Below are 18,444 nucleotides of genomic sequence, written 5' to 3' on the forward strand. Positions count from 1 at the left end.
GAGGGAAGATTTGGGTAGTGGGGAAGAGTATATAATTGTCTACTTTCATTTCAGCTTCAGAAGATTGTAGATGTGTCATTAAAGCTTTTTCTATTTTTTGGTAGCAGTATAGTTTTCTGTATTGACTAACTTTCTCTAGTCTAATATCTCCAGTTACATAGTTTCAAATAACACAGTGAACACATCCTCCTGCTGTAACTTGAAGCAAAATGAACAGATTGTCTTTATGACAATAAAGGTCTGCCCCTGAGAAGGGTCTTTTGAATATCTGCAGTGGTAGCAAATTTTTGTTATTTGTAAAAAATCCAATTTCTGGAAAGGCTAAGTCTTGTGAATAAAATTAGAGTGATAAAGCTGGATAATACCAATTAGGCAGTAGAAATGAGGTATGACCACAAAGAAAGAGCTTTTTGTTTATTTTTTAATCTGGTTCTTCAAGGCTATTCCAGAAGAGGTTTTAGAAATGTTTTCAGTAATGGTGGTATCACTGAAATATATGCACATAGCTTCCAGAAGTGATTGATTTTAAGGAATCATTTGTATGTTTTAAATTCTGAAGCACATTTATTTTGTGGTTATACTTCAGAGGTCTGCAACTGAATGACCAGTTTTTAAAAATAATTGAATGACGCAACTAAGACCCGGTGCAACCAAATAAAAAAATGAAATTTATGCTGCGTTTACTGTGCCAGACTCCGTACTAAGTACTTTCAAATGTTAACACACTTAATCTTCATAACAACCCTATTTTAATTATTATCCCCATTTTACAGGTGAGGAAGTGGGTCACTGAGTGGTTAAGTAACTTGCCCAAGGTCAACTAGTGAGTAGAGGACTCTGATTCCAACCTGGGCAGTTTGGCTCCAGGGTCTGGGCTCTTAACTGCTATGCTGTGCTGCTCCTACCACTTGTTACCCTCTTAAGTGTTTTTAATTGGTTTGTTTGGAAAAGCTGATGGTCATTTTAGTAAAAGGCTTCTGGCGTAGCTTACCGTTTGAGGGAACAATAAGTGACTTGTAAAAGCCTGTTAATTAGAAATATTGTAGTCTACGTTCAATTCACATAAGATTCAGCAAGAAAACAGAAGTGAGTGTGAAATAAAAACACATATTAAAATAATTTGGCTTGGGCTTCCCTGGTGGTGCAGTGGTTGAGAATCTGCCTGCCAATGCAGGGACACGGGTTCGAGCCCTGGTCTGGGAAGATCCCACATGCCGCGGAGCAACTGGGCCCGTGAGCCACAACTACTGAGCCTGCACGTCTGGAGCCTGTGCTCCGCAACAAGAGAGGCCACGATAGTGAGAGGCCCACGCACTGCAGTGAAGAGTGGCCCCCGCTTGCCACAACTGGAGAAAGCCCTCGCACAGAAACGGAGGCCCAACACAGCCCCCCCAAAAAAAAAAAAATAATAATAATAATAATTTGGCTAGAATTATTTGACACTGAGCTAAGTAGTTGGACAAGGAAAATACAAGAAATAGAACTAGATTCTGAAGAAGTTTCACACGAAAGGCTATTTAAAACCTGAGTCGCCAGGGGACACTGATGGAAAAATTGGTAGTTGTATTAAGAGTACGGCCCTATTCAAGAACCAAAAAACAGGGACAAATGGACTCTTTATAGTATACCCAGAGGTGTAAACAGTGAGATTCCTCAGGCAACACTACTTAGCTAAGCACGCTTCAAAGTAATAACAGCTGTAGGTCCTCTGATACTGTATAAATGGGTAAACAACAACAATGAAAAAGAGCCTCACACAGAAAAGTTTCAAACTGGGCATGTGAACGATAACATTTGTAGATAAAAACAACCCTAACCCTATTTGTAGAAGGGTTGGCTCCACATTCAAATACATTCAAGTAAATGTTAGGTGCCAAGGGAGGCATCTAGTAGTCATTATGAACTTCCATAAGGACATTGGCCCATGGACCAATCGCCAGAATCATCAAATACTGCATATTAACAGAAGGAGTACTGTAAAAGTATCCTACTTGTGAATAAAATGTTGACATGCTGAAGTAGCATCAGTCACTCAACTCCAGAAAGGCATGTATGTAATCTAGAGAAGTTCCAAAGCAAGACAACAAAAATATTTAAGGGATCCAGATGGCTGCCAAGTGAATATAAAGCTAAAAGGACAAGAAATATTCACTTTGAGAAGACCAAGGCTGAGAGATATTATCATCAAAGTCTACAGAATTAGGGCCTAAAAAAGAATACAGACTTGTTTACCAAATCCTAGAATCTTTAAAGGGAGCAACACACTAAATGTATGGTAAATTTAAGACCAAATATACTGTGTTTTTTTTGTTTTTTTTTAAATTTATTTATTTATTTTTGGCTGTGTTGGGTCTTTGTTTCTGTGCGAGGGCTTTCTCTAGTTGCGGCAAGCGGGGGCCACTCTTCATCTCGGTGCGCGGGCCTCTCACTATCGCGACCTCTCTTGTTGCGGAGCACAGGCTCCAGACGCGCAGGCTCAGTAGTTGTGGCTCACGGGCCCAGTTGCTCCGCGGCATGTGGGATCTTCCCAAACCAGGGCTCGAACCCGTGTCCCCTGCATTGGCAGGCAGATTCTCAACCACTGCGCCACCAGGGAAGCCCCTATACAGTGTTGTGATTTCTCTGGAGTTTCCAACTTGCTTTTTTTTTCTTGTTGACACAAGAGTGATGTCCTTTTATCATAACCTCAGATTTATCCAGCTTCCCAGTCATGGTGTCTGTTATGGGATTCCTCCTTTGTCCTGGAGCGTCCATCTGGACTGAGCGACTCTCGGGGCGTGGTGGACTAGGCTTCATCTTGGGATGTGCCTTCTTTGCAGTCCTGGGTTGGAGCCACTATTTCCTATAGCCTCTGCCATCCAGGTCTTGTTGTTCTCTTTTGTAGCTGTCTCAGGAGATGTGTGGGAGGTAACCCTCCTGAGTTCTTGTATGAGAAGGGTTCTCTCATTTCCTGAATTACCTGTTTCCTCTAGGTTCAGTAGGTCCTAGGATTTTCTTACTCATGCTGCTGGCTTTTCTCATTTCTCTGGTGGTTTTTGGTTGTCCATTTATATTTAAGAATAAAGGGCTGGACAGTGATTATTTTAGGTAGCTAGTGTGCAGCGGTTATCGCCAAGGCTCTCCCCGGTAAGTCCCAGCAGCTCCCTATTCTGTGATGTGGGGCCTCTGCTGAGCTTTATAAGTGACTGTGAATGTGGCTTGGCCTGCCTCAGACTGATAATTTTGTCTAGCTGAGAATGATAGGTTTTATAATCCTGATTTAATACATGGTGGTGTGTTGTGAGGTAGAAATAAACTGCCCACACATCTTTTGGCTTACACCATTTCTGAAACAGGAATTTCACTATTAATAAAGGAAAGCAGTACTTTGAAAGCAAAGAGGGAATAATAGGAAAAAAAAAGATTATAAGTCAGATTCAGATATCAGATTTCTACGGTGTTCCATGTTCCTGGTGAGGCAGAAGGCATTTATAAGTAAGACACAGGTGCTGCCCTTGGAAACTACCTGGAGAGCCACAACCTTTCATCGCTCTTCAAATATTTCTTGTTTAAAATAGAGTAAGTAGCAGCAGAACTTTGCTTCTTGTATCCCTTAGATCTTCATAACATTTCGCAAAACCATAATTTATTGATTGTGTATGAGAAGCTGAATATTTGCGCTGCACATTGATACATGGTTGCCAGTGTTCCAGTGGCAAATGTGTCTCTGCAGATTTGAGGACCAGCACCCAGGAGCTTCTTTAGGGCTGGATTCATAGATTTCAAATGTAATTAACTTTTTTTTTTTTTTTGCATTTTGGGAAAAGACCTATGTAGAGGATTCAAGGGACACAGTGATTGTTGCCTCACCCTGAGGCGCTTCTCTCGTGTGTCCTGTAATTATATCTTCATCTGGGTTGTCAAGGAGACTTAGGCAATGAGTCTGAGGGGTTTTTGATACCACGTGGTGATGCCCTTAACTGCTCTGGATACTCTTCTGAGATACAAATAAACCTCTTGCTACTGGATTAGCCTCATCTTCATTCACACCTTACTACTAATTAAATTACAGTTACAAATAAGATTATCCGTACATCTGGGGAAATTGAGTAGGAATTGGGAACTTTGATGAAGGGATAGGATTATAAAATTAATCAGTATTATTTACTAAACAGTATACATATTTGAAGAAACAAGTCAGCTAGTATAGTCCAAACCCTTATTAAATGAAAAAACTGAGACTTTAAGAGATTAAGCAGATTGCTTAATTGCCATTAAGGAATTTAATGGCAGAGTGGGAACCCTAGAACCCAGTCTCAGCAGGACTCCTAACTCTGTGGGTTTTACATTTTAGTATGCTGTCATGCTATAATGGTTTCTTCAAGAGTAGAAAAACAGGCAAAAGTGTGCCAGTGTAGGGGTAATAAGATTAGAGGAGGGTGCATTTGGTCCACTAAATGTTTATCCAGCACTTAACAGTGTCTGACACATTGTAGGTGCTCAGTAAACGTCTGTAAGCACTATGTATTTTCTCTGAGCAAAGTGCTGTGCTTACTGCCAGGAGGAGACGCCAAGTATGTCAAGGACCCATCTCTTTTCAGAGAACTCTTAGGCTGATCGGTAATTTAAGTTAATTAGAAGATTGACTAATATGCCAAAAGTAATAATAGACGATGTGGTCAGGAAAGACTTGACTAAAACCAGAAGTCACAGGCCGCAAAAGCATTACACTAAATGTGTATATTGATAGTTACATTTTAATTTTATTCAACTGGAAGCTATTCTCGTGTCTCTTTGGTATACCTACCCTCAAGCTGAAGTTCTGTATTTGTTCTTGTCCATGTCTTTTCTAAACATTCGTGAGTCCTGCTGGATGAATTCCGTATTCTCTGCAACTTCAAGTTTTAATTTAATTTTTAAATTTATTTTTGGCTGCTTTGGGTCTTCATTGCTGTGTGCGGGCTTTCTCTAGTTGCGGCGAAAGGGGGCTACTCTTCGATGCGGTGAGATGGCTTCTCTTGTTGCGGAGCACGGGCTCTAGGTGCACAGGCTTCAGTAGTTGCGGCGTGCGCGGGCTCAGTAGTTGTGGTTCACGGGCTTCGTTGCTCCGCAGCATGTGGGATCTTCCCGGACCAGGGCTCGAACCCGTGTCCCCTGCATTGGCAGGCGGATTCTTAACCACTGCGCCACCAGAGAAGTCCCTATTAATTTACTTTTAAAGCTGGCCTTGAATTCTTGCTACCCAGTATGGATTAGGTTGAATCAATTTTGGTTTAATTTAATAAATATTATTAAATATCTGCTATTGTGCAGGCAATGTGCTGGGGTTGAAATCAGTAAGAATGATACACAGCCTAATAGGGGGAGGTGTAAGCAAATGCATTATTATGTGGTAAATATATGCATGAAAGCATATTCATGGGGGCCAAGAGTTTGGGAGATTTTAGTGCTGTCTGGGTGAGGACAGGAAATGATTTCTGGAAAAGATGACAGCTAGGTTTTAAAGGATAAATAGGAGCTTTCTAAATGCACAAGGAAGGAGAGCCATTCCAGATAGGGAAAAGATCCAGACCTGAAGCAGAATGGTGCGTTAGGACAATTTTGAACAGTATTGCTGGAATATAAAGTCGGATGCTTGGGGAGAGGGTTGTAGAAGGTAAGACTGAAACACTTAGGTGTGAATCTAGGACAAGCCCAGCATCTTTGGTATTCCATTGGGCCTAACAGTCAACTGGAAATTTTAGGGAGTCAGTCTAAATGCAAGGTTAACTAAATAGATATTTTTTAACCCACTCTGAAAGCCTTGGGAGAAGAACCGAGGTGAAAGAACATTGAAGTTGGAGAATTAGTGGACTTATGGAGGAAGCTTGGGACTTAAAAGGTAGTTAACAGGAAATGTTTAGAAATGTAATGATAGTAAACTATTGGGAATGTGGTCCCTGATCTCCTCGAAAGGCTACCTAGCATAAAATGTTTCAAGCGGGTGTTTTGAAGCAATTGTACAACAGAGAAGGGCACGCAGCAGTAGCAACTCTGACAGTAAGCTTGTTTTCTGTCACCTGATTCCCAGAAGATCAGTTCGCTGTGAACCAGCTGCAGGATGATTCTGTGGGGTCAACTCCCCAGAACCTAGTGCCGCCACCAGAAGCACTTCACGTGGCTTCTGTGACTTTGTTCGTCTCCTCTGCTGACCCCGTCCACAGTGCTGGTGGTCCCTGTGAGTGGGGCAGTGAAATGATTTATGAGCCTGAGTTTATTGTAATAAAGAGTTAACTGCCCTTAGAATCTTTCATGTTTGACTCCCTCCAAAATGCTGCAGATTTAGTATTGTCCCAGGCTTTATACTTTTACTAAGATTCCTGTGTTCTCTATTAATTTATTTTCATCTTTAATATTTCACAGGCTTTCTTGATCATGGATGGTGAAGATATACCAGATTTTTCAAGTTTAAAGGAGGAAACTGCTTACTGGAAGGAACTTTCCTTGAAGTATAAACAAAGGTAATGTTGAAAAGCATCCTAAAAAGGAGAGGGCTTTGGAATACATGATCTCTAGTTTGTGCCTTTTTTTTAACAAAGCTAAATTTAGAGTTTCTGATATAGGATTGGGATTCTAGAAATAGTCATAGCATTGCTTGTATTTAAACAATATAAAAATGACATAAATCCTTATATTACTCGAATTATTAAAATAGTAAGAAAACTGTCATTTGTGATTTCTCCTGGTAGTTTACCTCCTTTTATAAAGCTTATTACTGCTCTTGGCCATCTTTGGCCTGCTCGGTGTACAGATTCTGCCTCCTCATTTTGGTCTTTTGGAGATTCTGATAAGCTTTCTAGGGCTTCATAGGGTAGACTTTCTTCAGGCAGGTGTTATGTGTTATCAGTGTCTGGAGCCAGCAAAGCTTTGAGGGAGGGACAAGAGCTTCAGGGGTATATGGAGCATTTTATAAAATCTCAGTCATTTCAATTAGTTGGGAAAACTTGTAGATAACCTTTTAAGTACCAAAACTTATCTTAAGTTTCTTTTTAAAATGAAACCTTTCTAAAATATGTATACATCTTCCAACTTTGGTTAACAGTTTAGTAAGACTTACCAAACCTTTTTTTTGGGGGGGCTGCATTGGGTCTTCATTGCTGTGCGCGGGCTTCTCATTGTGGTGGCTTGTCTTGTTGCGGAGCACAGGCTCTAGGCTCACGGTCTTCCATAGTTGTGGCTCGTGGGCTTCGGTAGTTGTGGCTCGTGGGCTCTAGAGTGCAGGCTCAGTAGTTGTGGCACATGGGCTTCGTTGCTCCGCGGCATGTGGGATCTTCCTGGACCAGGGCTTGAACCCTTGTTCCCTGCATTTGGCAGGCGGATTCTTAACCACTGAGCCACCAGGGAAGTCCTGTCAAACCTTTTATTGCTATTTCACTGTTATTGCTGAAGCCAGTTACTGTACTGTGCTAGTGGGTATGGAAAGTGTGCGTCTATGGCAGGGGTTCTTAGTCTTTTTGTGCCATAGGTGCCTTCATAGGCTGGGGAAAGCCTATGGACCCCTTCTCAGAATAATGTTTTTAAACGCATAAAATTAAATAATAGAATTACAGAGGAAACCAATTATATTGAAAAAACAAATCTAAATGTTAAACTAATTTGTGGATAGTAATATGTGCTTCTTTATCAATATGTTAAATAAGAAAGAGGGGTGAGTGTATAAAAAATGAATCCTTTTGAGGCTTATAACTTATTTTCATTGAACCCTGAATATAGAGTAAGAGATGCAAAATAGATGGCCTTTATTGTTTAGTATATTTTATGGTAGCATAACGTTGAGGCAAAAATTATTGAATTGATATATAATCATCTACAGGATGATCCTTATGCTTCCTACTATAACTGATCTTTCCCGCTTTGTTTCTGATTAGCTTCCAGGAAGCTCGGGATGAGCTAGTTGAATTCCAGGAAGGAAGCAGAGAATTAGAAGCAGAGTTGGAGGCACAGTTAGTACAGGCTGAACAAAGAAATAGAGACTTGCAAGCTGATAACCAAAGACTGAAGTATGAAGTGGAAGCATTAAAGGTAATTGTGGCACTAAAAGCTGGTGTCTCATTTGCTGGGTTTTATTAAAATGAGAAATACATTCTTTTAGGTGGAGCTTAAGAGCAGCAGGCAACATAAAAATGTAAAAAGGCCTAAAGTGAATTTTTGACAAAAACTCTTTGCTTTCGTGGAACCAAGGGAAAGGTGGTTTAGAGTTCAGGAGTTCACTTGGAAACTGTAGCTGTCAGTTTTTTAGCTATAATGTTCCTAGCTATAATATTATGTTGTAGTTCCTATAATTTTCAAAAGCTGCCTGATTATTTGTTTTGACAGAGTGCCTCATTCTGTGGCACTTTAAAATTATATTTGTATGAAATACACAATTATTTCATTATGGTTCGTAGTCCCTTTAGTTTTGGAGTTTAGTTTTTAAAAATTCCCTTCTAACAAGGAATATTCAGGAGTGAAAGATTAACCCCTTTTTGCTGCTCTTCCTCACATTCCTAAGCCAGATGCTTGGGGTGTTCCTGTGTCTGGGCAGTGGGGTAGATTTGGGGAAGGTGAGGTATAGGGAATTTGAACTCTTGTCAGTCAACTTCTTTGTGCTTACCCTGGGCTGCATTCAGCCTAAGAACCCGGAGTTTCCCCCACCAAGATTGAGGCTTTTAAGGCAACAGTTTCACTATTTTACCTCTTTTCAGAGAGATCATTATTAGATTTCTTTGAGAGGAGAATGATTGACTAATTTTATATGAGTTAAGGCACTTGGAATGAATGTGTCATTGTTTTTAAATAGTGTAAAAAGGAGAGAGGGGTACCATCAACTCAGATTGTGGGTGAATTTCTTGGATCCCACCCACCCTGTCCCACCCCTTACTTGGGTTACATCCTTTATTAAAGAAAACTATATGTTAATGACACATGCTTTCCTTCCTATACCTACACCTTCAGGAGAAACTGGAGCATCAATATGCACAGAGCTACAAGCAGGTCTCAGTATTAGAAGATGATTTAAGTCAGACTCGGGCCATTAAGGAGCAGTTACATAAGTATGTGAGAGAGCTGGAGCAGGCCAATGATGACCTGGAGCGAGCAAAAAGGTAAGTGAATGATGTGCATTTTGTTAGAATAACCAAAGTTGGCAATCAGTGATTAAAATTTGTTTTTAGGCTCAACCTGTCACCTAGATCTTAGTTCCAGAACATTTCCTTTTGGTATTTCATGTCACCTGTAACTTGTCACATTGAAACTTACCAAAAATCCTTATCTCCCCAGATAATGCCCTTCCAGGCTTTTCTTTCTGTTTTTCCTTTTTTCTTCTTCTTTCAGGTACCATTGTTGATCCTGTTGGTTTTTCTTTAAAACATTCATTCCTCCACTTTCCCTGTATGTTCTCAGTACTACCACACTTCTTGAAGGTCCTCACATCTTATACCTGAATCCTGCAGTTAATTCCTAGCTGATCTGTCTTTAAATTTTCACTGCTTTTTATTCTCTTCTGTTTTAATACTAATCATGAATTGTCTCAAAATAATGCTTTTATTATGATTTTGCTGAACAGCCTATAGTGGCTTGCCATTATTTTGCCAAGATTGCATATATCTATAATTAGTTGTTTCTTAACCATTCCAGACTTAATTCCTATTACTTTACAATTATTGTCTGATATTCCTTTCCTTAGTATCTGAGTGACACTTAAATGCTTGGCATGATGCTAGAGTTGAGGATACAAAGATAAGCTAGCCACTGCCCTTGGGCGTGACAGGGACAATCCACGTGACAAACACTGGTACAGGAATGTACAGACTGCTCCAGGGCATAGAGAAGGGCACAGCTAAAGTACTCTGGTAACTGGGGAAGCTGAGTCTGCAAGGAGGAGTAGATGTTAACCGGTGAAGAGAGAGGTGCGAAGGCAGAGAGGCAGGAAAGTGCATGAGGTATTAATATTTCACTTTGACTGAAGTGTGTAAAGACAGTATGGCTGAACAAGATGAGACTGGAAGATGTTTGGGGCCAGGTTGTGGAGAACCTTGTGCTCGACTATGTTTGAAAGTCATTCTGTAGGCAAAGAGGTGCTCCTTAAGAATTTTTAAACAAAGGAGTATTATCAGATTGTGATTTGGGAAGATAATACTGAGGAATTGAAAGTAGGGAGGAGGAGATGTGAAGGCCATTGAGGAGTAATCTGGGTGATGGATGAAGAATTAAGCCAAGGGCAGAAGATTGGAGGAGAGCAAATGGAATTGAGAGGCATTTTGACAGTTGACAGGAGGTGGTAAAATTGGACATGGCCTTGAGCAGCGGTCCCCAACCTTTTTGGCACCAGGGACCGGTTTCGTGGAAGATGGTTTTTCCATGGACAGAGACGGGGTCGGGGGTGGGGTGGGGTTGGAGTGGAGGGGGCGTCAGGTGGTAACGCGAGCGATGGGGAGCGGCAGATGGAGCTTCGCTCGCTCTCCTGCCGCTCACCTCCTGCTGGGGACCCTGGCATTGAGAGTTCTAACTTGAGGTTAGGAAATTTTATTTCTGTAGCACATAGTGGGTAGAGGGCACATAGCAGGTACCTGTCAATGTTTGCTGAATAAATAAGATGAGAAATGCAGGAAGAAGAAAAGCTTGGTAGGAAGAAAGTAAATAGAGTGGGACCTGGGACCGCGTTTTAAACTAATTCTTAGTTAATTCTTAACGTACTCTAAAACTATTGAAAAGTTTTCTTCCTGAAAATATGTAAACTTCATTGACTCATGTTTAAAATCCAATGGGGAGATATAAATTGTATGATAAGTAGGCTTCCTTTAAGAAACTTGAAGGAATTTAGATGGGAATTTAAGAGAAAAGAATACATCGAATGGCCCCAAATGATAGTAGAGACACTAAATGCACCAGAGGTCAGAAGGGGGCGAGATCATTCTCTTTTAACTGGGCCAGGCTTTCTAGGTCATGAAATGGCATGAGATAAACTGACAGTTTCCTTTTGTAGTAGCTATTTGCACGTTATTTAATTCATGGACTCTAATTTTTTTTTTTTTTTTTTTTTTTTTAGGGCAACAATAGTTTCGCTGGAAGACTTTGAACAAAGGCTAAATCAAGCCATTGAACGAAATGCATTTTTAGAAAGTGAACTTGATGAAAAGGAATCTTTGTTGGTCTCTGTACAGAGGTTAAAGGATGAAGCAAGAGGTAAAATTTATACTTAAAGAATATTTATTACCTTACTGTCCCTGAGCCAGAGTGCTAAGCTAGCTTCAGGATCAACTTTTTAAAGCTACACATTTATATGCTTTTGTCAAACACTATGCTAAGTACTCTTAATCTGTTTATTCAATATCTACATAATCAACTCTAGGAGGTAGGTATTATTATCCCCATTTTATAGGTCAGAAAACTGAGGCACAGAGAGTTTGAGTTGTCAGTAGGGATTCAAACCCTGGTCTGTTTCCCAAAGCCTTAACAGCTACCACTGTGCATATATACTGCTTGGTTTATTTGGATTTTTTTCCTTTTTGCTTGTCCTAAATAATTTTGTCATGCACATATTAGCATTACATATGTGTACATATTGCTGTATACATATTTATACATGTAGAGAATATATACTTTCTTTTAAAATTCTCCTTCCCTCCCTCTTTTTTTCTTTCATGCATGTTAGAATGCAGAATATTGTAAAGAAGAAACTAAAAGTCTCTGTCAATCCCTTTATCTTGAGAGAACCCACTAAGAGTTTGGTGTGTTTCTTTCCACTCTTCCCTGTGACTATACATAAACATACCTGTATATTTTTTTCCTTTATATAATTGGAACCACGTTATATATACGTATATATTTTTTTCTATACTCCTTTAATATAGTGAATGTAATCCATGCCATTAAAAAAATCTTTTGAAATAGGTTTTTAAAAATGTATAATATTCTGTTATATATGATTTTTTTTGATGGGTCCTTTATTATTGGTCGTTAATTTTTTGCTGTAAATAGTTCTGTAAATAGTGTCCTTGTACATAATATTGGGGAGTATCTTTGATTTTCTTAGATTCTTAGAAGTGGCAAAGGATATAAGTATCTTTAATGGTTGTAACGGATGCTGCTAAATTACTTTTTAGAAAGTTGGTAACTTTACACTCTGGCAGTGACTGAGTGTCCTTCTCACAATGTTTGCTAGTATTGTGAATAATAAAAACAGATTTTAAAATTATTTAAAAATCTATTTGAAAGTTGAAAATTGATATCACATTGTTTTTAATTTGTAGTTCTTTGATTACTACTTATGAAAACTTTTTGCTAATGTTTACTGGCTCTTTTAAAAATTGTTTTTTCATGATTTTTCCTTTTTTGGGGGAGGGTTTATTCATCTGAAGAACTCCTCATAATTTATATAATGTATAAAATATTAACTCTATCCTATTTATTTTTAAGTTTACAATTCTGGTTAAAAAAAAAAAACACGTAACATAAAATTTACCATCTTACCCATTTCTAAGGGTATGGTTCAGTAATGTTAAACTACGTTCACATTGTTTTGTAGATCTCTAGAACTTTTTCATATTGCAGAATTGAAGCTCTTTGCCTATTGAACAGCAAATTCCCATTTCTCCCTTCCCCAGCCCCTGGCAACCGCAGTTTTACTTTCTCTCTTTTTTTTAAAATAAATTTATTTATTTATTTTTATTTTTGGCTGCCTTGGATCTTCGTTGCTGCGCGCGGGCTTTCTCTAGTTGCGGCGAGCGGGGGCTACTCTTCCATGCGGTGTGCGGGCTTCTCGTTGCGGTGGCTTCTCGTTGCGGAGCACGGGCTCTAGGTGCGCGGGCTTCAGTAGTTGTGGCATGCAGGCTCAGTAGTTGTGGCATGCAGGCTCAGTAGTTGTGGCTCACGGGCTCTAGAGTGCAGGCTCAGTAGTTGTGGCACACAGGTTTTGTTGCTTCGAGGCATGTGGGATCTTCCTGGGCCAGGGCTTGAACCTGTGTCCCCTGCATTGGCAGGCAGATTCTTAACCACTGTGCCACCAGGGAAGCCCTGCAGTTCTACTTACTGTTGTTAGGTATGACTACAGTAGTCCCCCCTTATCCGAGGTTTAGCTTTCCATGGTTTCAGTAACCCATGGTCAGCTACAGTCTGAAAATATTAAGTGGAGAGTTCCAGAAATCAACAATTCATAAATTTTAAATTGTTGTTCTGAGTAGCTGTTCTGAGTTGCTGTTCTAATTGCTGTTCTGAGTAGCAGGATGAAATTTTGCACCATCACGCTCAGTGGGCGTAAATCATCCTCTGAGGGTCTTGGAACATATGTTCCTCAGATAAGAGAGGGACTACTGCACTCTAGATACCTCATATAAGTGAAATCATACAGTATTTATCTTTTTTGTGACTGGCTTATTTTACTTATCATGTGTCCATAATGAACATGGATGTGCAAATATCTCGGTGTCCTACTTTGAATTCTTTTTGATATATACCCAGGAGTATGGTAACTTTGTATTTTTTTTTTAATATAAGCAAGTATTCTGTAGGTCAGTTGCATAACTGGAAAAGAAAACATTAATTTTGGGTTAAAAATTCAATATTTCAAAACAAAACAATTTGCAACTATTTTGACTACTTTCTAAGACAAAGTATTTCATAGGCTAGTTAGTAAAAAAAAAAAAAAAAAAAAAAAAAGCCAACCTATTTAAAATGACAAAAATGCACTTCATTGATTTTGTAATAATCCCCAGACTACATCATCATTTCAAAATAAATGCAAATGAGTTGGTAAAGAATATTTATTTTTGTGTCATATATGTTCACTGTGAGTTCTACTTTGGACTCTGCCCTATTTCTTTTTTCATATAGGCATAAATAATTGTTCTGTTAAGTTTATAGCATTTTTAAAGTCTAAATGATCATGTAGACAGTAGGGTTGTTGTCATTTTTATTCCCCTGGAAATAAAAATTGTTAAATAGGAAATTCATTTTTGAGAAGTAGTAATTTAGGAAGAGTGTCTTTATGCCATTTCAGATGTGACTTTGCTTGATGTATTTTCTTCCTCTAGTGAATATTACTACTTTTGCAACATTTTACAGATTTAAGACAAGAACTAGCTGTTCGGGAGAGACAGCAGGAAGTAACTAGAAAGTCAGCTCCCAGTTCTCCAACTCTAGACTGTGAAAAGATGGATTCTGCTGTCCAAGCATCACTTTCTTTGCCAGCTACTCCTGTTGGCAAAGGAGCAGAGAACAGTTTTCCTTCACCAAAAGGTTTGTAGTGTCTTTTCTTTTTGAACCTGTGGTTGATTATCCACTTAAGAGGCTTTGCTGGTGAAGCAGGGGTTGCTAAGGTTTAAGCAATCATTTTAATTTTTTTTTTTTTTGGCCATGCTGTGTGGCATGTGGGATCTTAGTTCCCCAACCAGGGATCGAACCCATGCCCCCCTGCATTGGAAGCACGGAGTCTTAACCACTGGACCACCAGGCAAGTCCCTAAGCAATCATTTTAGTTTAAAAGTTGGTTAAATCTAGCACTGTGTGAAGCAGAAGGCATTGGTCTCCTAGGCCAACTCCTACGTAGGAAACAGTGCGATGAGGGCTACATTTGAGACAAGAGCAGCTTAATAAATTGAAATTTTAATAAAGGTTTTTAAGGGAAGTTTATTTTTTGACTATAGCAGTAATACATGTTCATGTAGAAAAATTTAAAAACGAGAAAAAATAAAATCCATCTGCAATCTTAGGGCTCAAAGTCAACTCTTATTAACACTTTGAATTTTTTTTCTATTGTGTGTGCTTTTTTGTGTTTGTGCCACCTTGTTACACACAAGTTTTGGGATAGTATTTTTTTTTTTAATTAATTTTTATTTGAGTATAGTTGCTTTACGGTGTTGTGTTTGGGATTGTATTTAAATGCAGTTTTATTTCTTTTGCCACTTGACATATCATGGGAGACTAGAATGCTTTATACACAGAAAGTACAGAGACTCACTGAGTTACCATTCAGACTTGTCTAAGATTGGCTTGGGTGGACATGTCCATTCTATAACATGCCTCAGTAGCTGCCATTTTCATAGGTGATGTTCAGAGTAACTGATGAATAGTACAGAAAGAATATGCCTTTTGCCATCAGTCAGGGTGTTTTTTTAAATCCAGGTAACCAGAAAAACGATTTAGTAGCCACTAGATAGAACGTTAAGAATGGAACCCTGAAGCTCTCAGTTGAGATTTATTTAGTTTTTGCAGCTTGGAGATCATATTTCAGCTACTTCCACTCCCCTATACTTTCTTCTCCCCCAGTGGAAGCTGTCCTTCACACTTTTTTTTAAAATATAGGACTTTATCTTTCGGAGTGATACGAGAAGGTTTCTGTCTGGGCAGTTAGTGCAGTTAGCACTCCATATTTGTGCTGCCCAATACAGTAGCTGCTCCAATGTGACTATTTAAATTTTAAAATTTTATTGATTTAAATGAATTAAAATTTAAAATTGAGTTTCTAATTGCGTTGGCCACACGTTTCAAGTGCTCAGTAGCCCTTGAATAGATAATTCACCCGATTTTCGTCTTTTTATGAGGTGAGGGTAAGGTATGTGAAAATTCTATGTAGTTACGTTATCGATTGTACTGGTAAGTGCTGACTCTGCTGCTGAGGATACAGAGCAGGCAGTATGTAGATCACAGCAATCGTAAGACGCCCTCGTTTTTCAGAATGGCTGCTTGTGCATTTGAGGACCTTAGAATTACTAGCATTTGAGAATTAACAAAGCTTTGCTTTTATGTTACTAATTAGAATTATGCAGATAAATTCTGAAAATTCTTTAGTTGAGCACTAATCAGAATAGTCTGGAGCCTCAAGGGGGTGTCAGTAGGACATAGAGCTTGCTCTGGCACAGTTAAGATAATGTCAACCCTAAGGCAGTAATATTTGTCCAGACAGACAGGTTTTTCGATTGGAACTGATAGCATGAGCTTTCACTGACCTAAAAGCTGCCGTTTCATGACAAGGAAGTCTGCACAGACACAGTGAGAAGCCAGAGGTTAGAGAAATCAGTGGCAAGATTGAAGAGCTGATCTCTATGAAGTGGTCTAGCTCTAATTGTGTTTTATTGATAAAATGCCTGTTTCCAAAAAGCATTCAAGACAACTTACCATAAAAGTACAGATTTAATAATACCTAAAATATAAAATTCGAGGGGAATAGGGAAAAACAAGATCCAGAAATTCCTGCCAAGAGAAGTATAGCAGTTTATTTGTATCGCATTGAGCACCTGTTATATGTCATGTATTACTCAGGATGCGGATATCCTCAGGGGAGCATAGTGGTCTAGTAAGACTAAGTTGCTACCTTCAATGTGATTATATTCTAGAGGACAAGGATAGTAACAGCAGCAGCAACAAAAGCATTTTACATGCTGATTACAACTCTGTAGAAAGCAGATAAAAATAATAGTAACATTTATTGAGCACTTACTATGTGCTCTGCATTTAAAAAATTTATTAATGAATTTTGGGACTTCCCTGGCAGTCCAGTGGTTCGGACTCTGCACTTCCACTGCAGGGGCCGTGGGTTCAATCCCTGGTCAGGGAACTAAGACCCTGCCTGCTGCGAGGCACGGCCAAAAAACAAAATTTATTAATGAATTTAAACTTAACAACTTTATGATTTAAGTGCTATTATTAGCCCCCTTTCACATTTGGTTACTTAAGGTCACACAGTTAACGGCAGAGATGGATGTGTATCTAGCAGTTTAGCTCCAGAGCTCTTAACCACCATGCTTTAATATCTCAAAAATAAATTGAAGAAATGTGCACGACTGAAAACCTTTGCTGAGGGGCATGAAAGAAGATGTGAATAAATATCATGTTAAATACCATGATTCAGAATAGGAAGACTTAATTTAGTTGCAATATCCGTTTTCCCCAAATCAATCAATAGTTTAAATTTCTAATAAAAATCCTAATAGGATTTTTAAAGTTGTGAAGTTGATTTTAAAGTTACTCTGGGGCTTCCCTGGTGGTGCAGTGGTTAAGAATCCGCCTGCCAGTGCAGGGGACACGGGTTTGAGCCCTGGTCCGGGAAGAGCCCACATGCCGCGGAGCAACTAAGCCCGTGCGCCACAATGACTGAGCCTGCGCTCTAGAGCCCGCGAGCCACAACTACTGAGCCCGTGTGCCTAGAGCCCGTGCTCCACAACAAGAGAAGCCACCTCAATGAGAAGCCCGCGCTCCCCGCAACCAGAGAAAAGCCCACGCGCAGCAACGAAGATCCGATGCAGCCAAATATAAAATAAAAATTAAAAAGAAAACTTTTTTTTTTTTTATTTTTTATTTTTTTTAGAAAACTTTATTTTTAATAAAGTTACTCTGGAAGAGTAAATGTGCAAGAATAGTCAATAAAAGTTTGAAATAGGTTAGTAACAAGAAGAGGCTCTGCCCTTTAGGAAATATATTTTAACACTATAATAACTAAAGCAGCATATTTCTAGTAGAATAGACAAATAATTTAATGGAACTTGAAATGTATAGAGAATTCAGTGTGTGGTTTTAGTGCCATTTCAGATGAGATAAGTCTTTTTCACTAAGTGGTATTACAACAATTAGATACCCATTTGGAGGGGAAAAATTTAGATATTTGATGAGTTTACTAATCTAAGTGGTAAAAAGTTTTTTAGAAAAACATTAGGAGAAAATGTGGGGAACAGTTTTATTATGTTGCAGTGAGGAAGCTCAAGGCTTCCCCCCAAACCACAAACTTTAAGAGATAAATGTCACACTGGGAAGTACAACATATATAAGAGAAAAGGTGAATATCTATAGTGTATAGTGCCCTTGCAAATTGATTAAAGACAACCCAGTAGAAAAAAGTGCAGAGATTAAACAGATGACTTCCAGAAAAAAAGATTCAAATGACTCTTGATTAGGGAAACAAAAATTAAAACAAAGTGACTATCAAATTGGCAGGAAAAAAAGATGTCTAATACTATTGAGGGCATTACCATTCAGACTGCTGATATTGGCACAACCTAGAGAACATTTTGGCAGGATATTAAGGTGAAAATATGGGCATATCCTCTGACTCAGCAGTTCTATTTTTAGGAAGCTCCTCTCCAGAAATACTTGTCTAGCTGTTTTAAGGGTATATGTCCTTTCAGCATTGTTTATAATGATGAAAAATTGGATATAATCTGAACATCCAATGGAGATATTTGTGGTATCTCCACTTTATACTTTATCCACAGTTTGGAATACTATATTGATTTTTCATTGAGCGTATACTGCTTTGTAATATGAAAACCCAAATGTAAAGGGAACTGCAAGAGTAATCACTCACCTTTTATCTTTCTCTAGCTATACCAAACGGTTTTGGTACCAGCCCACTGACTCCTTCAGCTAGGATATCAGCACTAAACATCGTGGGGGACCTCTTACGGAAAGTAGGGGTAAGCCTTTAATTATTTATCACTAGGTGTTTCAGCTGCCAAG

At 38.9% G+C, this 18,444-nt stretch overlaps 1 protein-coding gene across 7 annotated transcripts in view; it reads left to right on the forward strand.

Moving 5' to 3' along the window:
* NDEL1 (nudE neurodevelopment protein 1 like 1) overlaps window positions 1–18,444 on the forward strand; it is a 39,770-nt gene that overhangs the window by 2,100 nt on the left and 19,226 nt on the right. For all 7 annotated transcript variants that reach the window (XM_082372905.1, XM_082372908.1, XM_082372911.1 and 4 more), the window contains exons 2-7: window positions 6,382–6,479; window positions 7,887–8,040; window positions 8,953–9,101; window positions 11,045–11,181; window positions 14,059–14,232; window positions 18,310–18,401. In XM_082372905.1, coding sequence (XP_082229031.1) covers window positions 6,394–6,479; window positions 7,887–8,040; window positions 8,953–9,101; window positions 11,045–11,181; window positions 14,059–14,232; window positions 18,310–18,401 — 792 coding nt within the window. In that variant the 5' untranslated portion in view covers window positions 6,382–6,393. The remainder of the gene's footprint in view (window positions 1–6,381; window positions 6,480–7,886; window positions 8,041–8,952; window positions 9,102–11,044; window positions 11,182–14,058; window positions 14,233–18,309; window positions 18,402–18,444) is intronic.

Source organism: Balaenoptera borealis (genome assembly GCF_965194805.1).
Source record: "Balaenoptera borealis genome assembly, chromosome: 20".
Taxonomy (NCBI): Eukaryota; Metazoa; Chordata; class Mammalia; order Artiodactyla; family Balaenopteridae; genus Balaenoptera; species Balaenoptera borealis.